Source organism: Paramacrobiotus metropolitanus, unplaced genomic scaffold (genome assembly GCF_019649055.1).
Source record: "Paramacrobiotus metropolitanus isolate TYO unplaced genomic scaffold, Prichtersi_v1.0 Parri_scaffold0000005, whole genome shotgun sequence".
Taxonomy (NCBI): Eukaryota; Metazoa; Tardigrada; class Eutardigrada; order Parachela; family Macrobiotidae; genus Paramacrobiotus; species Paramacrobiotus metropolitanus.
Genome location: NW_026570225.1, coordinates 2,630,302 through 2,653,909, shown reverse-complemented (window position 1 = coordinate 2,653,909; position 23,608 = coordinate 2,630,302). Strand labels below are relative to the sequence as shown.

The 23,608-nt window shown below is 43.0% G+C and overlaps 6 protein-coding genes across 8 annotated transcripts; 2 read left to right on the top strand and 4 right to left on the bottom strand.

Annotated features, from left to right (window-relative positions):
- Positions 1 to 125: 125 nt before the first annotated feature.
- LOC129580807 (3-phosphoinositide-dependent protein kinase 1-like) lies at positions 126 to 4,161 on the bottom strand. Its single transcript, XM_055471484.1, has 11 exons — positions 3,438 to 4,161; positions 2,680 to 2,722; positions 2,418 to 2,564; positions 2,196 to 2,340; positions 1,906 to 2,127; positions 1,775 to 1,843; positions 1,610 to 1,706; positions 1,298 to 1,474; positions 972 to 1,223; positions 708 to 860; positions 126 to 624 (listed from the first exon to the last, which is right to left on the bottom strand). Exons 1-11 carry the CDS (start codon positions 3,825 to 3,827, stop codon positions 502 to 504), a joined length of 1,818 nt encoding a protein of 605 aa, XP_055327459.1. The 5' UTR covers positions 3,828 to 4,161; the 3' UTR covers positions 126 to 501.
- A 715-nt stretch (positions 4,162 to 4,876) lies between these two features.
- Positions 4,877 to 7,491, bottom strand: LOC129581193 (TD and POZ domain-containing protein 2-like). The gene is made up of 3 exons (XM_055472135.1): positions 6,738 to 7,491; positions 6,223 to 6,661; positions 4,877 to 6,041 (listed from the first exon to the last, which is right to left on the bottom strand). The coding sequence occupies exons 1-3, from the start codon at positions 6,796 to 6,798 to the stop codon at positions 5,147 to 5,149; spliced, it is 1,395 nt and encodes a 464-aa protein (XP_055328110.1). The 5' UTR covers positions 6,799 to 7,491; the 3' UTR covers positions 4,877 to 5,146.
- A 200-nt stretch (positions 7,492 to 7,691) lies between these two features.
- On the top strand, positions 7,692 to 8,874 carry LOC129580919 (cytochrome b-c1 complex subunit 7-like). Its single transcript, XM_055471681.1, has 4 exons — positions 7,692 to 7,909; positions 8,009 to 8,068; positions 8,138 to 8,307; positions 8,529 to 8,874. Exons 1-4 carry the CDS (start codon positions 7,852 to 7,854, stop codon positions 8,607 to 8,609), a joined length of 369 nt encoding a protein of 122 aa, XP_055327656.1. The 5' UTR covers positions 7,692 to 7,851; the 3' UTR covers positions 8,610 to 8,874.
- LOC129580918 (phosphatidylinositol 4-kinase beta-like) lies at positions 8,761 to 17,625 on the bottom strand. Of its 2 annotated transcripts, none has more exons than XM_055471678.1 (14): positions 17,296 to 17,625; positions 15,809 to 16,328; positions 15,364 to 15,548; positions 14,685 to 14,802; positions 13,563 to 13,709; positions 12,818 to 12,948; positions 12,573 to 12,736; positions 11,845 to 12,072; positions 11,559 to 11,768; positions 10,976 to 11,137; positions 10,722 to 10,904; positions 10,295 to 10,560; positions 9,617 to 9,870; positions 8,761 to 9,295 (listed from the first exon to the last, which is right to left on the bottom strand). In XM_055471678.1, the coding sequence occupies exons 2-14, from the start codon at positions 16,195 to 16,197 to the stop codon at positions 9,111 to 9,113; spliced, it is 2,622 nt and encodes an 873-aa protein (XP_055327653.1). In that variant the 5' UTR covers positions 16,198 to 16,328; positions 17,296 to 17,625; the 3' UTR covers positions 8,761 to 9,110. The 2 variants fall into 2 exon arrangements, with proteins under 2 accessions (XP_055327653.1, XP_055327654.1); XM_055471679.1 differs by having other exon boundaries at positions 12,573 to 12,709.
- A 170-nt stretch (positions 17,626 to 17,795) lies between these two features.
- On the top strand, positions 17,796 to 19,964 carry LOC129580880 (F-box only protein 9-like). Of its 2 annotated transcripts, none has more exons than XM_055471613.1 (6): positions 17,796 to 18,036; positions 18,109 to 18,341; positions 18,428 to 19,133; positions 19,279 to 19,415; positions 19,501 to 19,580; positions 19,673 to 19,964. In XM_055471613.1, exons 2-6 carry the CDS (start codon positions 18,150 to 18,152, stop codon positions 19,776 to 19,778), a joined length of 1,221 nt encoding a protein of 406 aa, XP_055327588.1. In that variant the 5' UTR covers positions 17,796 to 18,036; positions 18,109 to 18,149; the 3' UTR covers positions 19,779 to 19,964. The 2 variants fall into 2 exon arrangements, with proteins under 2 accessions (XP_055327588.1, XP_055327587.1); XM_055471612.1 differs by having other exon boundaries at positions 19,195 to 19,415.
- Positions 19,965 to 20,080: 116 nt separating this feature from the next.
- LOC129580879 (uncharacterized) lies at positions 20,081 to 22,294 on the bottom strand. The gene is made up of 3 exons (XM_055471611.1): positions 21,971 to 22,294; positions 21,289 to 21,854; positions 20,081 to 21,053 (listed from the first exon to the last, which is right to left on the bottom strand). The coding sequence occupies exons 1-3, from the start codon at positions 22,109 to 22,111 to the stop codon at positions 20,411 to 20,413; spliced, it is 1,350 nt and encodes a 449-aa protein (XP_055327586.1). The 5' UTR covers positions 22,112 to 22,294; the 3' UTR covers positions 20,081 to 20,410.
- Positions 22,295 to 23,608: the final 1,314 nt, after the last annotated feature.

Genomic DNA, 23,608 nt, shown 5'->3' with positions numbered 1-23,608 from the left:
AGTCAGTGACCACATATGTATCTACAATTTACAGGATCTACAATTTACAGGGACTGCGACAGAAGCACAGGTAACAATCAAGACAGTTTTAGCATAAAAAAGTACGCATGACCATCCTAATAAAAAACGAAATTAGATGGAGGCTGCAAACACATTGCAGGGAGTTTTTTCTGCCAGTCGGGACAAAAACAACTGTTTTCTCCTGCTGAGTTTAATAAATAATTCGCCCAGATAACCGCGGAAAAAGCATATAAAGTTTCTTGCATGGTGAACCCATGAAATCGAAGCTATGTTCTGTAAGACACAACGCGCCACGACAATAGCATGGAGTGTGCTGCTGAGTAACAACCCCGTCATCATATAAGTGCAAAAAAAACCTTTCAGCTTTACTAAGCGTTTCGCAAAGCGACCATTAGTTGCGGAAACAATGCAATATTACGTTAACTTCACTGCAAGAAAACTGACAACCATCAACAAGCATCCCAGCCCGAACGACACAGTTCACTTCCTGGAAGCTGCTGCTGCATCCTTCTTATCAAAGGTTTCTGCTCGCACTTCCTCCAGCACACGACACCATTCCAACGCGTAACCCTGAGGATCTTCCAGGTAATACGTGCGATTTGGCTAAGATAAAAGCAAACGCTACACACACCCGCGGGTCACGCAATGAAATACAGTCTCAGGCTTACTACTGGGAAGTGCATTACCGTGTGTACAAAGAAGGTTTTAAAATTCTTCGGCTCAGGTCGCATGTCCACTGACCAAGGTATTTCCCCCTTCAAAACCATTCCCACTGGGTCAACATAGTAGAAGTGCGGGCCGGTCGTCAACAGAAACATTCTTCTCCTTGCGAACAAACCCTTCAAATAAGAATGTGGATGTAATCATAATCACCAAATTATGAAATTCGCAGCGCTGAATTCTTAAGCCACTGATCACCAGACAAGCGAAACTAAACTCGGCTAATGTACCTTTCGCTTATCGATAATCCCTTGTTTCAAAATAAGATGGTTGTCCACAAAGGGATGCCAAATGCTAGATTTCGCCTGAGCAGCGAGACGCTCGGCGTACTCCTTGGGCGGTATGTCTAAAATACCGCCGCGGGTTGGAGCGGGAGACGGCGTGGGCATGGGTGAACCTTTCGATATGCTATCGCGCAGTTGTAAATCGAGCAGCCTACTCAACTGCTTCTCATCGAAGCCGGGTCGCACGTTTGGCGAAATCTAATGCATAAATTCGTAGAATTGCCGTATTCGCATGTCAACGATAACTGCGGAAACCACCAAGATAAACTGACCACAAAGTCACTGCGAAGCTCTTCATTATCACCGCTAGCCGGGAGGTAAGGCGTTATGGGAGGCGGTTTCATGAGGTGCAATTTCTCCCAAGGCAAGCCTTCATAAAACGGATGCGCCTTTAAGGTAGGATAGCCACCCATTTCAGGACATCCGAGGCGCCTTTTACTATCCTCATCCTGGAAGAAACAAAATGAATCGAACCTACTTGTGCAGTATACAGAAAACGATTATATCTTTATGCGTACATTTTCCTAACTGGCACGGAGGAAAAATTTTAATAAATCCTGTACGCTCCTATGATTGCAACTTACCAATAATTTCTGTACCAGATCTTTAGCCACATCGTTGAAACCATCAGGAAAGCTATAATCCAGCTTCAGAATCTTCTGGAAAATCAGGTATTCATTTCTAAAACGAAAGAAAAAATTACAAGATTGCAGCGCAGTATTATCGCAAGAATCGGGTCCATGACATACGCCGCTCGGAAAGGAGGTAATCCGGCTAGAAGCTGGTACACAAGACAACCAAGCGCCCATAAATCCACACTAAAATATAAAAACTAGAATCATCACATTGAAATATAGGTCCATTATAAGAAAATTCCTGCCTGATGGTGGTGTCTTTATTGGTGAGCAATTCCGGTGAGACATAATCAGCCGTCCCTACAAAGGAGTTTCGTCGCGGTCTCATCCCGGGTGTTTCATCATCGTCTAAAACTACGGGAACATCCACCCTGGTGTCTGGTTGATCGATCATCTTCGCCGAACCAAAGTCCGTAATGAGTACATGCATTTGTTCGTTCATTAGAATATTTTCCGGTTTAAGATCCCTAAAATTATTGTTGCGCTTTAATTGTGCTGAAGGAAATTATAAAACGATCTCGCCAATGTTTTTCACCTATGAATCACACCCAATTTGTGCAAATGCTCCAGCGCTAGTACAACCTCGCCGGTATAGAATTTTGTACATTCGGCATCGAAACAGCCTACTTTATGGAGGTATGGCAAAATTTCGCCGTTTCTGGCGTAGGTCATCACAAAATCTACAATAACAGCGGTAATTCAGTGGCGGAGTTGTTGTCTGGGGTTTTTCCCACTGCAATCTGTCCAGGGAGCTTACATAAGCGATAATGATCGTGGAAGGTACAGAATAATTTAACGAAGAATGGGCTGTTATGCATCCCAATCAGCTGCATGATCTCCTTTTCGCGTTTTATGTAGGCTTCCTTCTTTTCACGTCGGATGTGAACCTTCTCACATACTTTAACTACAAAACTTGGCTGATAAATAAACACACTTCTGCTGAATTGCATATACAGAACGTTTGAGTTGAACGACCTAAATCTGACTCGTAAATGTTTTTTACGAGCTGGCTTACTTACTTGCATACTGTTTGGATGTGTGAATATCACGCGCAAGATAAACCTGTTCCGAAAAGAACAAAGACATACTGTACAGTAGATCAAAATTCTTCAGAACTGACAGATGGCAAAATCTCATTCAAACGAAAAAAGTATATCTTCATCTAAAAAGCCGAATTGTATTTTTTTATTTTTAAACATAATAAATAAGACATCGTAACACATTTCCCTGCACTTGACAAAGATTTGCCCCAGTACCAACTGCGATCATAAAGCGTAATAAGGAGACAGTTGCAATTTGCAAAACAAATAACATACGAGTACTGCAAAGGCACGCAGACAGTACTGTAATTATTGTTACTCGGTTAGTTACTGCTGGAATAACAACATAATTTATTGAGTCTCACTAAGCAATCAAATGTTAAAACTCACAAGCAAACCAAATTCAAATGGATTATCGCATTTGATACAGACAAGCGATAAACGCAAAAATAACTAACTTTAAATACGTACTTTGCTGTTAATACTACCTCGATACCTGTTTCACGCGCACATCGATTATTTATTTTAAATTATTTTAAAACTGTTTTCACTGTTCAGTTAATGTTTCAACATAAAGTTAATGTTGTATTTTCAAATACTTACACAAATTGTAATTAAAGAGTGCACCTCTGACCTAACAGCCCTACCTTAATTTCTACTTAATTAATTAATCGAACAAATATCGTCAATAATTCAAACCAAATTCAAGCTCGACTTTAATTTAAGAACAGCCATACCGTGGAAAATGAACCTTCGCCGAGCACTTTTTCAAAGATAAAATCATCAGCCGTCCGCTTGGGCACAAGCGGCGGCCTGGGCGGTCCGCCTTGCGCCTCCGTCCCATCTGTGGCGTCCTCGCCCGACGCACTGGCGGCCATGCCAATGTCCTGATCCAGTGAGGAGCCCTTGGCCAGATCCGGTTTGGAGGCCGTGGAGTCCAGCAGGGATGCCGAGCTGGAGGGGCTGTTGAACGCCACCGACGTCAGGGAGGCCGAGACATGGTCCCCATTTGGCACGACGCGATGGGGGACGACGACGCTGGTCGTGGAAGGGGTCGAGGAGGAATCCCCGGGCACTAACGATTGCGCCGTCATCCCACTGAACACCGCCTCCGTCGGCTGAACCATCTCCACGCTGTCCCGGAACTCCAATGATACTTCCAGTTCAAATGGCAACTAGAACGTCAAGTCAAAATGCGTTCTATCACGCTGACATCCCCATGGAATCCTTCATGCGATCATGACGATGCAGACGCGAGCCTGCACGGCTGGGTTGTTGGCAAGTGGCAACTTCAATTATCTCGAAACAACCCAAACACAAAGTAGTGAATAATAAGAAGCATAAGTAAAGTCGCTTCTTCCCGTGGCCCATGGGTTGCGGATTGAAACCAACAACAAGTGACTTGCTACAAGTCAACAACTCAATGACGAAAGCAAGTAAAACCTACAGTACAGTACTACCGATAAATCATAAGTAGGTCTGTCTACTTTTATCTACCGTCGCCAGTCGATGCTACTCGTAGTTTTTCAAAGGTCTATACAGGTAACCGTCGCCACGGTCATAGTAGCGGGTACCGGGTGGATCATCGGAAAATACTGTATACGAGTAAAGTAATTAACAGGTGTGAGAGTGTATGGACTGTAGTCACTGTACACCATACTGTACAGTGTACATAACAATAATGATTATTAGTAAGTATTAGGAACATTTAATAAATATCATGGGACAAATGCAAACTAAGCACTAAAATAAAAGTATCAGAACGAAGTCAAAGCAGAAACACTTCCTCGATGCTATCCTGATCGGGAATAGTACCCATCACACAAATCGCATGTGGCGCTGATTCACTTTGCTTTGTGCTAGTTGTAAACAATGCACCCTTAGATTTTGAATTTTAAAGTAAATTTCCGTGTGTTAAGTTCTTATTACAGACGGACGGCCTCAGTTGTGGTATTACTGTCCTTGGCTCCTTGCTTTAAGTTTAAGTTCGTATAATGTGGCATTAAGAAATTGACCCGACCCAATTTCACTCCGTTTCTGTTGATGCTGTGTGATGCTTCTGTTTTTCATTTGTTTAATTGATAGCTTTTGTGAATGATTAAAATGTATTTCACTCCACATGCACAACCGGAAGTTGGTCCAAATTCTTCGTTAACAACTAACAAGTGCACAAGAATCCAGTATCTGCGTATTTCTGTTGATAACTTTATAACGTTCGCTGTCATGCAAGGTCACGTTGTTACTGTTGTCCGAAGCGACTCTGATTATGTCAAGGATTAACAACAAAGTGCTAAAAGTAATAAAAACCAAGTACTGTCGCGTTAAAAGTCTATCATAAGTAATGACGCTTAGAATTCGCAAAAATAGCTGACTTAACATAGATCGCCCGATGCGCACTGCAGCATTTAATACCGCTTCGATCAACTGCGGTCTGCGGATACCAGTTTCACAGCATATTACTACTGGAATAGCCGGATTGCGGAGAGAAACCCTCTTTCCTATCGCTGTCATTTTCCTTTCCATTGAAGTAACGACCCAGGTACGCGAATAGCTGATCGATGACCTCATCTTTGGATCTTCCCGAGCTGGCCTGTTCTTTTTCAAGGACATCCGTGACGTTTTCTGCAATGACCGTCAGTGCCGCTGTTTTCAGGTCCACCGCCCCGGAGGCGCATTCCTCGGCCACATGCAGCCGGTGTCGCGCGTTGTCTTTATTGACCGTTCGCACCAGATGGTATTCACAAATCTTCTTCAAGCAGCCCAGTCCATAATTATCCGCCGCAATCATTAGACTGTCCGCGCGCTCAGGTATCCGCTCGGTGGACGCTGTGTACACATACTCCAGTAGAATGTCCAGTGTCTCCCAGTTCATATCCGGAATGTGGATCTTTCCCAGCGTTTTACCATTGCTGTGAACAGCGCCCGCCAACAGTGTGCGGAACTTGCGCGACCGTGCTGTCAGTATACTACTGTGCACGGGATGCTCCGTGCGATCAGTAGATACCAAAATGCAATCGCTGCCGTTCTTCGTGTAGTAAAGGTCAGTGAGGTCCTTGAGCAGACTGATCACGCTGTTCTCTTGGAGAATGGCCAGCGTGTCGTCATCTGCCCCGAAACGACTGACTCCGCCCTGCAGGAGTGTCCCTGGTGATGCTAAGAATTTGATTCGAGCTTGCAGTCGCAGTATATCATGGGTTAGGTAGCCGTTCGCTGTGTCAAACAACTTTTCATGGCTAATGAAATCGGGATAACCCCACGAAGAGATGCGCTCGGGACCGAACAGCTTGATCTGATGGTGCGGCGTGCAGGAGAAGATCGGTCTTTCGTCCAGATCGACGATGCTGCAACATAATAACAATTTTTATACGATTTTAAATGTTTTAAATTTATAACTTTGCTTATTTTTTGTTATTGCGTAATGTGTCATATTATAATTATCACAGCATACCAGCGCGCTAAACTAAATTACATACACACTGTAAAAAAATAATAAGTACAAATATTAATATAGAAGGTGCCCACCTGATAATGAAACTAGCCGGTATGCTTACTTCCAGCTGTGTCTGGAAGCACACCTGCACTTTAACATACGGCACAGGCGCGTCCATTGCCGCGGGAGCGTGCATGTGGAGCGGGATGACCTTTAAGAACCAGCTTCCGTCATAATTATCGAGATTAAGCTCTTCGTTGGTAACGGGCAAGGAATGGATGGGTTCCGTTATGAATTTCCGATAGGAAAAATTAGCAATATTGAAGTTGACAACAGCCTCCACCAGTGTCCCATTGAGGTCGGTGTATGACACTGCTGAAATAATATTGGTGCCTGGCTGGTTGTGGATATGGGAGTGAACCGCAGTAGAGGGCATGTCAACAGTGTCCACTTTAAAGAAGACCATGCCGTGATTACCAGTTGACCACAATCCGAACCGTGCGAACGCGTCTGGTCGGTATGCAGTGGCTTCTGAGCGGGAACGAAGCAAAGGTCACGATTTCGCCGACACTGCACATGCACATTAATTAAATTATTCTGCTCTGACCATACTGTGTCGCATGATAGGCATGTAATTTTGCCCACATTCGCTGCTTCTCCACGCGCATGCTGACGCACCAAAGGCACAACCGTGACACAAGAAAGTAAAATTTTATTTCTTGATTGCAGTAGAAGTCTGTACGTCCTCTGCTGGTTCAAAAATGTACGTAGAAACGATAGAACTGCCGATCGACACCGCGCCGATGGTAGGCTGGGCAGTCATATGACAGCATATGAAGAGGCTATTATAAAATTATTACCCGCATTAAATAAAGCTGTGTTGTTAACTTGCTACAGATTGCGTTTTACAAGTACAAATAAATGTAACTGATCGTAAACATAGATTATATCTCCTGCATGCTCGTCCATGTGAGTCCGCAGCTAACAAATTACAAATTCCGGTAGGTACGTCGTGCAAATTATTATATACATGTACGGTACATGTGCGGCAAAAAACCGCACAATCAGTAGATGTTCCAGTATGGTTTTTGGAACATCCATCAATTCCATCTTTAATTTAATCCAAAAGACAATGCAAGTATAAAGTTTGGGGATGAGTATGACGGTGTAGTACCGAACACGCCTTCAGCTTCTTTCTTTGCAATCATTGCATGAAGCACCGCAGCAAAATCGTCTGCAAATTTACAAGAGCGTACAAAATAGTAATAGTAAACATATCTGACGTGCGATTTTGATGTCAAAGGTTGTCCGAGCAGAATGCTTTTTGATCCCATGGCACTTCTTTTCCAGATTTGTTTCTTATTTTTTTATGACCGGAATTATTCCATACGAGAGGCACTTGCCTACACGTAGATGCCGCGCGCATGTAGCTTGCCTCTAGCTGTCAAAGCCCGTGCACGTGCAGATCTTGTACGCGTCGAGCTCGAATGCTGCATGCGTATTGCCGTGTAAAATCACCAACTAGGCGTGGTGTCAAATGGTTGAGTTGAACAAGCGAGGATTTGGGAAGAATTCCAACTTCGACAAATTTTTGTCGTAGATCAAAATGCTCCTATCCTAGAGTAGTATATGTAGTTCCTATTTTAGCATATTCCCGCACATATTTTCAGCAGGCTTTATCTGGATGCGTTCTTAAAAGTCGTCCAGCTGTAACACATATAATGGCTGCTTTATCGCTACCAACAAAGACAACTCCCAAAAGAGTGGCGGATAGTGTCGGTACAGTACTGAACACTGACATGGCTGAGTCCCAGCAGTCATTTCTTTTGCGATGCTTTTCATTTCCGATTCCGTGCATTAAACTTTTGTTAATTTTAGGACTGATATATTCTACCATGAAGAAATGGATATACCAAAAAGACGACACCAGAGAATATGGTAAGCATCGGGCAAAGACTGAGTTGCGTGTTGGTTGGTTCACCATGAGAATGATGTGCTGTTTTGAAGGCTTGTACCATGATGATTTGTACCGTGATGGACATGACGATGTGCGGGAAGCGGTTCGTCGTCTGCCAGCGGAACTCTTTGACGCCCGCGCGCACCGGCTGCACCGCGCCATTCAGCTTAGTCGCAACAAGATAGTCCTTCCTGAACAGCTGTGGACGAAATACGACGATGTAAGCAACAGAATCGCGTCGTCTTTTACGGCGCGGAGAAAGCAGGGATGGATAATATTGAAACTTTTGAATGCACCGCAGCATTGTCATAAGGGACTTACAACCAGTAATGGAATTTCTTAATCTCGCGTAAATGAAGAAAGCAGTCCATATAATCACTGGAAATCAGCTTACGTGACTATTCGCTCCGGCGTTCTCAGCAATTTGCTCTTCTTTTACAGCCTGGTCATCATTACTTGACGCCGTACCTGAACGAAGTGATAGCGGAAAAAGCCGAGCGTGCTGCATGGAATAAAAAATGAAGATAAGAATGTGTTTGCTGTTTGCGTGTTTAAGTCAAAATGATTGTTTCGGCTTGTGTGCGATTGTAATGTTTTCCTCCATAGCAAACCTGACATATGTTTCGTAGTACAAGATTGCCTTCCGTTCTATGGCTTGAATCCTGTTATCCTCTGAATTAGATGTCTTTAATAACGTTTGTACATACTGGGCTTAGCGAGGCCGTCAAAAAAGGACGATTACAAACATAAAATAGCGCTAAAAAAGTACACAGCTGCACAGCGTGACCGGTCACAAATAAACGATATAACAGACATTCCAAAAACCAGAACGGAACATTTCGGACTTGCGGAGTAAAACGACAGAACTCCAGTGCCAAATAATAAAATCTGTGTAAAAATATCAGGCCCAACAAACATAATCACTTTGCTACCAATGTCTACATCGCCCGCGTCAGCGCAACAAAAGACTCAACGAGAACACACTGGCGTGCCGCAAACAATGCACATTAATCTCCGTAAAATCTACATTATGCCATTGGAATAAAACTGGTAATCATCGTAGAGTTTCGTTGTTATTGAGGCAATACTGGATGTGACCATATTCTCCACCAGCTGTTGTAAACTTTCCTCCGTTGTATAAATGTGCAAACGCTGCTTTAATCCATTGATGATGCTTGATCCACCGTTTTTGAAACAGGGCAAGTCAGCTGAAAAGTCACAATATGCTTGCATTACTGTAAGGCTGGAAAGAACTGCCAATGTAAGTACATCTATCAAATCCTCACTATAAACAAATTTGCGTAACCGGAAAGCTCAATAAATCGCTAAAGATTGTTCAAAGTATCTGCATTTCCGATGCGTTATAAACAGTAGTGATTCCTCAATTATCTGCAGTAATCTACTTCCGGCAATAAACTATGTAACTTCAAGCTGCCGACTCGCACGCAGTTAAGCAAGAAAAGGCCCTGGCACGAAGAACTGATTTTGTAACAAATTCGAGACAGCACTAAGCACTGAAAATCACTTACCGCTCTGCATAACTTCAAAGAGGGATATAATTTTATCACAGTGTTTTCGAGTAGCGATCAACCCTTTGAGCATCTCCAGCTTATAATATTCGAACATATCACTTCCCACACCACCCAGCACGTCCACAAAATCACTCGTCAGCTTAAAATGAGAATTCTCAAAGCCTAAGCTGCGTGGCGACTGCGACAGGATAAATCCAAAATCAATATGGATCAGATGACCTTGGGCATCCAACAATATGTTTCCGTTGTGCCTATAATAAGCAATCATAGCGTAAGCAACCAGCTGCAATAAGTGCTGATTATAAGCCGAACCAAGCCTCGGTGCAACTAAGTGAATGGAAAGCTTAGATTTAATACAAAATTCTGAAGAAATAGTGATTATATAATTATTGCACATACTCTGTAAATATGTATTAAGAGCGGCAAGATGATCGCAAAATACATTAATTATCTTCGCTGCTTCCATCTTTTAACTACCAATAAACTGGTAAGTACCAATGAACTGAAAATTTACATAAACAAAACCATGACGAAGGAACTTCTGCTTAAGGTCTGAACTCTAATACAATGAAGGGGTGGCACCAAAAACTTAAATTTGCACAACCCAGTAACAACGCCGTACGGCGGCCCGTACCAACTGCGAAGAGCAAAACATCAAAGCTAATTAATACTTACCGATCCTTGACCTGCAACAAGTAGGATACAAGGCAATAGGCTGCAAGACTATGCACGAAATTGAGCTGCGCTTTGAAAAAATCCTCTGTGGTCTGACCACCATATTCACGGATGAAGTACTGTAGCAGTGGCAGTTGACTCTGCTTTTTGATCTGATGCAGCGAGACAGCGTTAATAATCGGCTCGATCATGCCTTGATCCTTTCCTGTCACCAGGATGTGACAGGGTCGCACCCACAGCTTCAGTTTCTCTGCTTCCCAGATTTTCTAAAAACAAGCAATTAAAATGTTAACAAGGGCAACCAAAATTTATGCCGAATAAATTCTAAATATTCACAACAAAAAACTGCACATGAAAACCACGACGAATAATAAATACATTATAGCCTACTTCGATTCGATTACAATTTTGCATGTATAGTGTGCACCTGTAAAAGCCTTAGCATTTGATGCGCCAACTGTTCCTGGCGTAGATCATCCCCGCATTTCACAATAACTGCCAACAGACGCCAATTGGGCAGGTGTCCATAAGGTGAATTACGCCGGATTCGGCTCTGTTTAATTTCCCAGGGCTCTTTCATGGCCGCTGCCGAAGGGTCTTCATGGTCAGGCTGCAGCAAAACATCAATCAGTTTACTCGTTCCCCTTGATCAGCAGCAACACATAACCAGTAGCCACCTACCTTAAAAGTGCCATCATCGGCCACCAGGCTTTGATTGAGGCGTCGCACCACATCGCCCGCACTGATGGTCATTTCCCGACTCTCCAAACTGACCATGCTTTCTTGCGACCAGACGGATGTTGTCTCGCCATTGAATGACCGACTGCCATGATGCAGAGGAAACTACAAGCATAAACAATGCGGCTAATGTCAACACTCCATAGACCACACAGAACACGTGAATTATCTCAAGTGTGGTCTGTCAGTCAAGACAAATTATCCGTAATAACAGTGGACTACAGTTCTTTTGACAACGGCAGTTCAAATCCGAAATTCAAGCTGTTATAATCAAAATTACGAAGTCGAACGCTAATTAAATATGATGCCATATATCCAATTACGCAAATGGCAGGCCAAAAATTCAGTTTTAACGTAGCCAACACCAGTCGACGCAATCTGATTACAATTTTTTGCGTGGAATGTGTGTTGGTTGGTTGTGGTTCGCCTATCTGTGAGGCGAAACGGCAAAACCAGTTTTCAACGAAATACTCTTCTAGACGATACTATCCCTGCCAAAGCCAGTGAGGTAGATACCTCTTCTCACCTGATTCAGTATCTCATCATCCTCTTGAGACCAGCATTCCCCGTCCTCGTCACTTTTATTTGATGATATTCCCTCATCGCATGGCGACTGGTCGGCGATATTGTCTTCGGATTTGGTCTGCCGCATTAGATTCTCCTGAATCTTTCCGGCGACTGGACTGCAGAAAACATCATCCACCAACAATACCTCGACGAAGATTAAATACGGCGCCTGCACGATACCACGTAATCAGCATCTTAATACGTCACTGTCACAAAAGATTTCCGGGAAATTGTTAACAACATACTTTGTCTTTGGAATTCAAAACAGCCGCAGCATGCGGAGGTATCCTCACGACATGATGGGGTGTGTTCCAGTACAGCGGCAGCCAGACACGCGCCGGCAGATTAATGTTGATAACACCCAGATCGGCGGTTAATCGCACCGTACGTCCATCTTTAGGCGAACGAGTCAAATTCTTTCCGATCTTGATTAGAGCTTTAATAAATTCCATCTCAGGCGCTAATCGCGGCGCCTAAAAAGTCCACACAACACATCATCAAACATGTCGCCAACAAGTCAGCAAGTGAACACTCGGTTTAAATCTGACAAATACGTTGCGGAATATGCGTAAACGGTAAAAGTAAATAAAAGCTATATAGTCGGCACCATGCTGTCGATCAGAAACTTTCGGAAACATTAACGATAATAGTGACTTTTTATTCACTAAAGGCGTGTGTTCCAGATGTACTTAATAATTATAGTGATATACTCTTTTCAGTATTAATATAGTATTAATGCTTGTCATCAAAGGTTTCTTCATAACCGCCTTATTACAAAGGCAAACTCACTCGATCTAAATACAATCCTGAAAAAGTTTGCAGTATTCGGGTTCGCGAAACATGATAATTTTTTGAAATTACAATACCGTGAATCAAAATTTTTATTAGTCTGTCTGCTGTGGGCTCGAAGTAGTATCAAGTTATCATCTATTGTATCAATGAGCCACCGTCATGAAAACATAATTTCACCAACCTGACATGTACACTCAACCGGTTCTCCCCGAAGTTCATGCATGACATTTGCTGTCGTTTCGAAGCAAGTGCATCCCGAATGAAAGGCTTTCGCCGACGTTAAATCACCGATTGTCGTCTTAACCGGTTCCTTATTACCTGTCGGCGTGGAACAGGAATTAATTCCTAGAAATTTATTGATCGTCGAATTTTGCTGGGATTTGGGTTAGAGAATAACAGAAGGCAATTTCAGAATACGCAATGCACCTGTAGCATCGGATTTAGACCGATGATGAGATTTCTTCAAACTACCCAGAGGGCTAATACAGCCTAAGGATTCAGACTCCCGAATAGATCGCAGTGCGGGTACACACGGTAGCGAAGGGGCTTTTGCTGTCCTGTAACACAACCGCTTTTTATTTCTCATAGCTTTGTAATTCAACACCGCTGATGATTAATTATCGGCATGCCCATTAATTACAATTATTACTGAAAAAATCTTTGAGCCCCATCCACTTCACTTCCTGTTTATTTACAGGGCTTACGGAAAAACAAATGCAAAGGACAATAGGATACCATTCTATAATTCCTATCTGGAATTTCCATTTAGCGTCTAAAAGAGTGTTAGCAGACGAAAAGTTGTTCATCATAACTGAATTCACAAGGCTCCTGAAATTCCAACGCGGTTACCAAAAAGCAAAAACTGGTAAACAAATTTTAAAAATTCTTCTCACAAGGAGCCACTGTACAAATTCAAAATATTATGAATTGTAACGCCGTTACCAGGTTCTACGATGCCCTACTCCTAGGCAAGCATCAAATGAAAATTTCAGCCAGCTCACCAAAATTCAATTTGATAGGTTACCGAACAAAAGTGCCAATGAATGCCCACAACACCCACGCAGCAGATTAGCATGACAATATGTCAAATCACATGGCGTGGCTGTTGTCAAAAGCTTAACGAAGCGACCACAAAGCCGGGAAGCGCACCCACAACACATTATTGACGTACTTGACTGCGAATGTTTCGGCCAATATGGCATCGCGAAACTTGACAGCAGGTGTTTTGCGCGTTTTCCTCCCTCTCATCCAGCCATCCTGAGTATATGCATCGATCAGCCAGGCGGTCTTCAATGCCAGATCCGGACTCTGCTCACATCTGCCACACACAGAAACACATTTACTTCCTGACGTCATTTCCGTTACAAGTACTTCGGGAAAATATATTTGACTTCAGTTTCTCCATCGGAATTACGTAAACAGGCATTAAATATCCCAAGCATCCTCTGATAGGGATCAGATTTCATTAAAGGAACGCTTTTCCAAGGTTAGCAAGCATTATCTTAACAAACTGTACTTCGTAAATCGTAAGACTAAAGGGCGACACGTACAGACTTATAACTAGGTAGTACGAAGATTATACGAAGTGCTAATGTCCGTATCGCTAGAGCTGAAGCAAAGCTAGTTTTCCATTTTTTTGTCAATTAAATTTCTTAATACTATCTTTTGATAAAATATGCTACCTTACTATGAGTTGATAACAGCAGAGAGATTAGTCGACTAATAAAAAGCGCGTTCACACGTCAATACGTATAACACTGCACAGTGCACACGTCATTCAAACAGTATTAAAGTGCATGCTGCGCGGCAGCTTAATATCTCCACAAGTACCAGCTGTGGAAGAGCGGATAAAAAAGAAGAGGAGATATTAAAGCTTTCTTTCGGGTTGAATTCTGCAAACTGAAATCTCATAAAAATTTTCATAAGTGCGCCATCACAAACGTTTACCGCGTTGCGTGTCCGCTGCGCAAATAAACTTTCGACAACATGACTAGAAGTCACGCAATGGTTTGCTCGCCCGAGCCACCACTCTTTCACAAAGGGTAAGTAAAAAATGCCCAACGCGAATTTCTACGTGCTTTGTAGACCATAAGCATAAGTCAAACACATCAGCAACCAACTCGTCGCTAAGACAGTTATCCGCATTCCATCGAATACACCAAAACAGATTTGATTCAATTTGGACGTACAAAAAGCAGAGTATCACTTATCTCGACTTTCGGCACTGCTTGACAACTACGACACTTCCGTAAGCCCTGCCGATAAATCCATTACGGAAACTAGTGCCACTTACCGATACTTCAAATATGGCAGCAGGTAATCAGACAAATCGCGTGTGTCAATGCACAAATTAATCAGCTGTGGCAAGTAGAAATCCACTTCCACGGGATCCAGCGTAAACAACCGGTTCCCTGAAAAATTGAATAGTTTTTTTAAGTACAGTAATCCTATTATTTTCTGAATACAGATAAAATTTCACACACATAACTACATAAGATAGCTCACTCGATCTTAAAAGCTTTCCTGCCAAACGAAGATTCAACAGCAATGCAGCTTCATCGCCATTAAAATATGTGTGTGATGTGCAGGTCGGCTTGCCCTTTTTGCGGCGCCAAAATGTTGCCTTGTTGTCAATTACGTACCACTTTGACTATTTTCGTGAACTTGTGAACTACATGTACTGACGGGGATATGCCTTTTTTTTATCGATAAGAATATTTCTACAATCTTAACAGCAATAAATTACAAAATTAAACTTACTGAAAACCACATGGCTCTCTTGCTATTGTACGATATGTGGTTATTAAAGAAGGTGTTTCAACTTATATATTATGTTACTGTTAATCACGAAATCGAGACATCTAACTTCCGACCTTCGATCGCAGGAATAGGCAACTTAAGCGCGATCATAAGCGGAATGTCCACAAAGGTACGCATAGAGTGCACATATGGCATAAGTTATCAGTACCAACCTAAATACTGCTGCACGCCCGTATCTTTGGACTTCGATCTGTAGAGATAATGGATGGCCAAATTAGCATCGAACAAATCCGACTGAAAAAAGCGCAGCAGCCAGTTAGTGTGCTCTTGCGACGGTGGAGGAGTCAGAGGTGTAACGGGGTGACGCTCAGATTGAGTGATATATGATTCCTCGATCCTGAAATTGGGCATTTACATGAAGAAGTGTATCTGTAATCTATACCGTGCTATGTTCAAAAACATCGACTCGAGCAGTTCGCTGCACCATCAATTAGGAACTTTTAAAACAATTACTATCATCTAGTGATACCATTGAAAGTAACATTTATCGTTTCCAGGAAATGACTGCCATAATGATAAATTCAAAGCGGTATATGTAGCGTACCAACATTCATTCTTCGTGACGAGCAATAACTATTCTCTTACGGATCGACTTACGAATCCGAGCGATTAATCTCCTGGGACATAATATCGTTATGCACCATCGTGACCGGAATGTCCCCCTCAAAACTATCAACGATGTCATCCAAACCGGAATGTCCAGTCAATGAACTAACTGACTGTGTACTGCTGGTGCGACGATGTGTTTTACGGTGTGGCAGTGGTAGCCGATCGGAAACGGAGCGCAAAATGGTCGGATGCTTGAAAGACGACGTGATAAGGCGTTCTTCCACCACCGTCCCATTCCTATCGGCCAGTGAACCGACATTCTGGAATAGATTGCTTAATTCCTGCTCACGGCCGTCACCCAGTTGGGGATAGGCGGCGGCGTCATTGTCCTGACACCGGGCATCCGCTTTGAAGCGCTTACAATCCGATTCCTCCATACGCGCTAACTATAATCCCGGACACGCTTTATCACAGCATTATTTCCTCATCCAAAATGGATATTAAACGGATAAGCATTCCCGCAGTAAGCCCATTGGATGGTCGTTAATGTGGCTGCTTCCCCATTTATCTGAGCAAAAGAGCCTTGTCAATCAAGCTCACAAAATATCGGACATCAGTCACATCAGTGAAAAATCACAGTTCAGTCAAATTTACTAATTTTTCCAAGTAAATACTTCAAACGGAGAACGATATCCAAATTAACGTTTTTAATGTAGACCGTTAACTTCCGAATACGCAAGGACGGATGAATGCAACTATTTTAAAACTTTTGATAACTAATTCTAACAATAAGTTACACACAGTACCAACACGCATTACCAAATTAGCAGAACTGATGATTCAGATAGCCAAAGCGGAATAAATCGAGCAGGAAGTTTGTATTATAAGGCTAACAATTACAGGTAAAATATACAGACGTAACAGTTACTACAATCACCGATACCGTGCATCCCGAGATAAAATTATCTTTATCGAATTAAGTAACCCATCGCCTTAAAACCACATCTCTTCAATCTGATCAACGTTATGCTTACCATTAAGGTACCGTACTAATTTGAAAGCCAAACGCTATAAATAATAAGGCCCTTCGATTCTTTTCGGGTCTTGGCCAATTTATTAATGAAACGAGTGTGACACAACTCTTCATCGTAAAAGGGTAACAGGTATTACAATCCACCCGGAATTCATAAAACTAAATACATATATATCACTTATTCACCTGATTAACACAGCTCAAAGTCAGAACCTCAGGCTATAAAAGGGAAGCACATAACCAAAACTTTGCATTAAGTACATTAAATCCCAAAAAGCCAGGAACACGACTCTTGTTCGGTAGTAGACAGGTATACACGTACTTTCAATTTTGGTATGCTCACGAAAACTGTGATTTTAAATTATTTATAATCAATTTGTCGCTCGCCACTGACGCCAGTAGCGACGGTGATCACAGATGTTGCTCATAGAATTTCCGCTACTACTCAAATCGTTACAAAAAGTTTTAAAAAATTACAGATGAAAAACGCTACAGTACTTACAGTTACGGGCACTGATAAATTCATACAGGAAAGGGAAATCCACATAATCCGAAAATTAAAACCAAATAACAGGAGAAAATTCAGAAATCAATAACCAACCACATTCACATCGTCAGATACGTCGGAAATAAACAAACAGGCTGAGGCGCTGAGCACTCAATAGTTTTTATAATAGTGTACCGGTGCATGGGAAACTTCAAAAGAGAACTCAGAAAACTAACATCCTAACAATCCGTCAATCCCAAAAGAACGGCGACAATTTTGAAAGAAATATGAAAGTTTTACCATCGCAATTTGAAGTGGCAAATAAAGGTAGCGGAATGCTGCAGTGAATCACGTCGATCCACAGGCTGTGGAATAGCCGAAGAAGCAAATCGTGCGTGATTCACGAGAGGTTTGCGTCATTCCAAATGGTCCGACTTCGACTTCGACAAGGACGCTTTCATAATCACATGTTTCGCTCTGTACGAGACAAGCACTCTTCCCTTCAAAATCGTAAACAAAAACGGAAAACGTATTAAGCACTAACCAGTAAGCAGTACTTAGTATGATTACTTAATTAAAACCACACTGTAGACACGTAGTAAATCAAGCTTCTATAAATTAATTACTGACCCTTTCTTCCGATGTTTTGTGGGTGATTGAAGGTGCCGGTTGTTCCCATGCTCAGCGTCTGCATGGAATTTGCAGGTGGTATATGTTGTGCAATGCAGTTGTCGATGGGCAGGTTTTCACGGGCAGGTACGTATTCACACGGTGAATCCGTTGAGTTTTGCCATTTCAAACGGTTAGTATTTCAACTAAATCGAATAGGTTTAATTTTGGGGCCGCGACTAGTCTGAATTATCCAAACGATGGACTTGGAGGAAGATTTCGCGACAACGCAGGACGAGCGTAACTTGGAGTTGCAGATGTTCCGCGAACGGTGGAAACAAGAACTTGGCGCAAAGACTGCCGTACCCGCCGGCCCAACAACAGGCGGATATCACGAGGAAACTTCGCATGATCCAAACGTAACGGATTGCAGCCGATCCACATTTGAAATTGTAAGGATGTACATAGCACGAGTCAGTAGAATTTTCCAGTGGTGAAAACTTTCTGGTACTAACTTGGTTCTGCTTGTGAACATTAGGCAGCAGAAATTTTTCGCGAAGGAATGAAAGAAGAGCGCAATGGACGCGTCTACGAAGCCATTAGTCTTTACCGGCACGCCATGCAGTTGGATCCCGATATTGAGTTCAAAATGGAGAAATCCGCTGCCGTTAAACCGAAAAATCGCGTGGCTGATGTGGCACCGCGCCAGGTGCCCACATTGTCTCCACAAGAAATGGATGATGAACAGGAGACTGAGGAAGACATCCTGGAACGTCTGCTCACTTACGACACTCTAGTGTACGGAACGTGTCTCCCGGAGTATCCTTTAGGAGACACCGACACCCATATCAGCGCCTTGCCGCTCGAAGTTCTGCAGTACATTACGCAGTGGCTCGTCTCGTCCGAACTGGATATGCTTTCCTTGGAACGTTTTACGATTGTCTGTCGGGGATTTTACCGGACGGGAAGGGATGATGCAGTCTGGCGGTTGGCCTGCATGCGCATCTGGGGCAAATTATGCGAACGCCCCGAAGCGCTGAATTACGGATCGTGGAGGCAGATGTTCATTCAGCGCCCGCAGATCCGTTTCAATGGAGTATATATAAGCCGCATTTCGTATATCCGTCCTGGTGAAGCGTCCTTTATCGATCAGAATTCAAATTATCGGCCTTGGCATACGGTGTATTATTATCGCTTTTTCCGGTTTTTCGCCGATGGCACTGTTTTGTATGCTAACACGCCAGGTAAACCAAAGGGTGGCAAATTTTATAGTTAATGCTGTTTTCCAGTCGTTTTTGGTTTAAGATGAGCCCTTGAATGTCGTGCCTCGATTGCGGACCAAACAACAAGCGAATATCTCCAGCAGTACTGGTTGTGTTATTTTGACAGGATGTTTTCGGTTGACTCCCGATGGGGAGGGAGTGACTATTTATCTGAAACGGGATTTGTATAAAGACGATATGGGGCAACGACAAACACGGAATAAGCGCAACAGCAAGAAGGAAGGCACGGAAACGCTGGTGATGGTAGGCTACTGGGCCAGGCGGCGGGAGCTATTGTTATTTCTGTGTTCAAAATAAATGAGACGTTATAAACATAACATTTCCGCAGGAATTGGCTATTCGGAGTTCGAGAGGCCGATTGCATGGCAGACTTGACTGGAAAAGGTATTCCATCACACGGAAAATTGGGTGCGTGGTTTCGTTTCGTATGTGTATGCTAAATTATTGCCGGTTTAGAAAGCAAGAATTCTAAAATAATAAAAGCTGGATTTTCTTTTTAGCAAAATCGAAACGCATTCTCTGGTGGATGTTCATCAACAGTTTCCATCATCGTTTTTTTCACGCGTGAAAAGTTATACGGGTTCGTCTGAAAATCCGTTGGAGTAAGCACGAAATTACAGCGATGTGATTGGTGTGAAATGGAATATTATTTATAGTTTGTATTTTGATGATACAGAATGCGAACTACTTTTAAATTTTGTTTAAAAAGTGGTTGAACGAGTCAGAATGACAGTCAGGACTTGACTTCTCGAGAGCATTTTGTCAGTGAGGTGATGAATGATATTGCAGTTGGTGATAAGGTGTTTCTGGTGGCATTTATCGTGGCCAGACGATCGCCGAAAAACTGTATTTCAATACACGCTGAACAGTTTAGACTTTGAAGTGAGGATTTATAAACAGAATAAAATTTGGGATGATTTTAATTACGGCAACTGTCAATCGTTCTGCTGCATCATACTTTCGTCAAATAATTTGGCTACGGAAAAGTTTCAAAACATCTTCACAGTTCACATAATATCTGACAAGCATATACGGTAAAACAGTAACACGTAAGTTGTACTAAGGGCATCTATTTCACAAAAGAAAACCGGATACAAGTACTTAATTAGCCAGCCGACCACAGCCAAAACGTGCGACAACATGAGCAAAGAAACCAGAAAGGATCACCGCAGTTTTTGTATTCAAATATGGTAGATACAGGAGGTACAAGGTAAATCGCAATCCGTCCTGGACGGCGTTTACTTCGATGCAGCAACAATAAAAAATATTGATTTCCTCGGAGTATGAGGATGTCGACTGTACTGCATGGATTTCACCTTGCGATCCTCCACATCAGCAGTCTGCCACACACTGCACGCCGTATTCCCGAAAATCGCTCCACCGGCAGGAATGCTACATCCAATTAGTTTCGCGGTAGAAAAGAAACTCTTAAAAACCTCCACTTCCTCCTGTATGCAGCTTTTTTCGGTCAGCGGCAGTCCAGCTGGCGTGGTTAAACGGCCGGTGGTGAAGAAGAGGGCAAATATGTCGACAGCATCCTTGGTCAACTTATCCGGGCGGATTTTCTTAAATTCGCGCCGGATATCGTCCATGTTGCCCTTATGCATCTCCCGGTCCAGCCATATGCTGGCGCATTTGATGGGCTTCCCAGCAAACACATAGGCAACATCCACACGCTCCTGCAGTACACAGCGCACGCTGCAGAAGGGAGTGTCCAGAACTTCTGGACAGGGCACACCCAGGGCGCTACAATTTGTAACAAGAAAAAAGCCCCTTGGCTGGCATGTCGTCGCGTCGTCGCCGGTCAGATCGTCCATGCTGTGGCGCAGGGAAGCAAAGTGGGCAACGCGAATGGCGTGGTCGAAAACGGTTAAAATAAGCCTACAACAGCTTTCATCAGATTACTGGAATCCCGAACCACGCCATTAGAGTCTACCTTCGCTTTTAGTCGTCAAAGGCGCTTTGTGCGAAGACTGCGCAAACCATAAATGCAGATAAAATGCATTTTTAAAAAAGGCAAATGTCTATCGGAGATTCGGAATGCTTTCCTTAATTATTTTCCAAGGCACAGAACCGCTTGGTTATTACTTTATGGTCCCGAATTAATCGTACTTACTTTCGTATTATGAGACCACGTATAGCAGGCACATAATATATAGCGAATGTCCTGTCCCTTTTCATCGGCTCATCCTTCCCGTTAAAGGTAAAAATGTTAACTCCCAAGACGGGCACATGTTCCAAGAAGCGTTTGGGAAAGGAGAAGCCTTCGCCATTGGCTGGCTTAGGCGCGTCGGAGTTGGAGTTGGGTAGGAGACTGTACAGTGTGTCTTTGGCTTCCCCCATGTAGCCTGGCGGGTGCATGTCGGGATTCTTGATAATCATGAGCAAATAGGGATCGTTCGGCTTCTCGACCCACATGTCAAACAGCGCTGCACCGATGAAGACGCGCGCGTCCAAAACGGGCATCTTCCGGCCGACAATAAACGCAGTATTGTTGCGACGCTGGATCTCGTCGCGTGCCAGAGGTAAAAATGAGCTACACACTACCGCACAGGACCGCAAATCGAGAATGGGGAGATGGCTGAAGACATGCTTAGTAAAGAACAGGTTGGGATTCAGCAAGCAATATGCAGCCAGAGATTCCTCGTCGCTGCGAAATGCGCAGACGTCTTCCTTGGCTTGCTGCCAAACATGGAAATAGTAAATAACGCTTTACACTTACAGTACACTAAGCATTCTACAATAAAACGCACCACCATAAATTGGGAAACATTACTTGATTATGGCTATACACGTACCTCCTTCGGTGACACAGATTTCTTCTTTTTTCGGGAATGTTTCGCTCGCAATTCCGGTGCTGGATGGATTGTCCAAGTCCTGATATGTTCCCCGTAACCACGTTCTACATTGGCTGCGATGCGTGCAAGATTGCTGTTCATCTTCGCTCTAGTTTAAAGCAACGGAAATTTAAACATTAAATGTAGTGATCAAAACAATGAAAACTCATAACAGCAACACTGTAATTATTAGAATAAAAAGGTACTTAATAGTTAATACTACTATAATTTACTAAATTTTATTTGCAAAGAAGACCAAAAAAGAAGAAAGTTTTGATTTTTCGATTTTTCTAGCGTTGCAGTAGGTAAGGATCTGGCTCAGCCCTGTTCCTGTTTACAGTGCCACTTTACACCGCTAAACATGCTTTAGCCTTTACTATAACGGATGTCAAAGGTCCGATTTCCTCCGAAAAGTAGCTGCATTCCATTAGTTTCGTTACAGTTTTTAGTTCAAAATATATTAACCTTTTTATTTTAATTTTGCCAGTGCTTGACCATTTCATTCCGTCATCCCTCGAGGCTTCATCCTAAATTCCAATGACCCCATGCAGCATGTCGTGTGGGTGCTCAGAGCTACAACGATTCGCGTTCGCTACTGGCCTGCTGTGTCGTGTATTGTGATTGGGAAATCCTTGTTTCCTGATGATCATATGATTTTTGAACCAGAAATCATTTAGTTGACCGTTAAAATCACGTAAGATTACTTGCCTTTTTACTTGTTTTTCCTGTAATTTCTTTTATGAACCAGCTTCCCTAATAATACTTTTTGTCCATTGGCGGTGTACCCTGTATGTATTGTTGACCAGGGTTCTTCTACGACTTACTGTTTCTTTCTGTCGTATGATCAATTTATCTATCGTCAGCTGACTCATTGCTAACACCATGACTCGATGCGGGACTTGTCATCAGCATTTGGTGCAATCGAGTGATATGACATACTTTCGTGGGAAAGTCTTTTGTGAAGAGTGCAACGCTTGGAGCCATGGAACTTGTCTGCAGCTGACGTGGGAGCAGCTGAAACACCTGAAGTATTACTGCCCGACATGCGAAGCCCGCCGTTCCGGAAGTGGGTCAGTTAGTGCGGCTGAAATCGGCAGGAAGGCTACCGCTGCTCCGCGTGCGCTAGCTGTGAAAACGGCTGTTCGGTCTCTGCCATCCAGGAATACCGCACTCCGTAGCAGCTGCAGTAAAGCTGCACCCGCCCCGAAAGCCGCAGTTAACGTCTCTCCTGTTGTCAAGACAGGGTCAGCTGTCCAGCCGACTGTCGCGTTTACCGCGATCAGTGAAGCCAAGACCAAAGCCGAACACGATCGATTAATTCAGGAGTACGCCATCGGAGACATCTCGTCCAGTGAGACGGACAGCTCGGATGAGGGTAACTGAGCAGTGTTCTCAGGGAAAAGAACGATCAGATCTGCATTTCAAGCGATGACCAGTTGTATTAATTTTGAATTTTTGATTGTATTTTTTTCCATAGTTGTCCCCATGCAGTTATATGCATATCTCTATGTACAGGTTTAGACGCTTGTGTCCTTTGGAATTAATATTAGGATATCATGTTTGTTTTGTTATTTCGGAAAATTTTCAGGAATTATTGCA

Bases quoted from the DNA above. Each gene is read 5' to 3' on its own strand.
- LOC129581193 (XM_055472135.1), bottom strand. From the start codon at position 6,798: ATGCGCGTGGAGAAGCAGCGAATGTGGGCAAAATTACATGCCTATCAT. The intron at 6,662-6,737 runs GTCAGAGCAGAA...GTTCCCGCTCAG, and splicing joins CTATCATGCGACACAGTATG to AAGCCACTGCATACCGACCA. The intron at 6,042-6,222 runs GTGGGCACCTTC...ATTATGTTGCAG, and splicing joins CCGGCTAGTTTCATTATCAG to CATCGTCGATCTGGACGAAA.
- LOC129580919 (XM_055471681.1), top strand. From the start codon at position 7,852: ATGGCTGCTTTATCGCTACCAACAAAGACAACTCCCAAAAGAGTGGCG. The intron at 7,910-8,008 runs GTACAGTACTGA...TGTTAATTTTAG, and splicing joins AAGAGTGGCGGATAGTGTCG to GACTGATATATTCTACCATG. The intron at 8,069-8,137 runs GTAAGCATCGGG...GCTGTTTTGAAG, and splicing joins AGACGACACCAGAGAATATG to GCTTGTACCATGATGATTTG.
- LOC129580807 (XM_055471484.1), bottom strand. From the start codon at position 3,827: ATGGTTCAGCCGACGGAGGCGGTGTTCAGTGGGATGACGGCGCAATCG. The intron at 2,341-2,417 runs GTAAGCTCCCTG...CTGTTATTGTAG, and splicing joins CCACGATCATTATCGCTTAT to ATTTTGTGATGACCTACGCC. The intron at 1,707-1,774 runs GTATGTCATGGA...CTTTCGTTTTAG, and splicing joins TTACCTCCTTTCCGAGCGGC to AAATGAATACCTGATTTTCC.
- LOC129580918 (XM_055471678.1), bottom strand. From the start codon at position 16,197: ATGGAGGAATCGGATTGTAAGCGCTTCAAAGCGGATGCCCGGTGTCAG. The intron at 15,549-15,808 runs GTAAGTCGATCC...GCCCAATTTCAG, and splicing joins GAGATTAATCGCTCGGATTC to GATCGAGGAATCATATATCA. The intron at 13,710-14,684 runs GTAAGTGGCACT...TGTGTGTGGCAG, and splicing joins CTGCCATATTTGAAGTATCG to ATGTGAGCAGAGTCCGGATC.
- LOC129580880 (XM_055471612.1), top strand. From the start codon at position 18,150: ATGGACTTGGAGGAAGATTTCGCGACAACGCAGGACGAGCGTAACTTG. The intron at 19,134-19,194 runs GTAAACCAAAGG...TTTTGGTTTAAG, and splicing joins TTTGTATGCTAACACGCCAG to ATGAGCCCTTGAATGTCGTG. The intron at 19,416-19,500 runs GTAGGCTACTGG...ACATTTCCGCAG, and splicing joins GCACGGAAACGCTGGTGATG to GAATTGGCTATTCGGAGTTC.
- LOC129580879 (XM_055471611.1), bottom strand. From the start codon at position 22,111: ATGAACAGCAATCTTGCACGCATCGCAGCCAATGTAGAACGTGGTTAC. The intron at 21,855-21,970 runs GTACGTGTATAG...CATGTTTGGCAG, and splicing joins AATCTGTGTCACCGAAGGAG to CAAGCCAAGGAAGACGTCTG. The intron at 21,054-21,288 runs GTAAGTACGATT...AAGCTGTTGTAG, and splicing joins CGTGGTCTCATAATACGAAA to GCTTATTTTAACCGTTTTCG.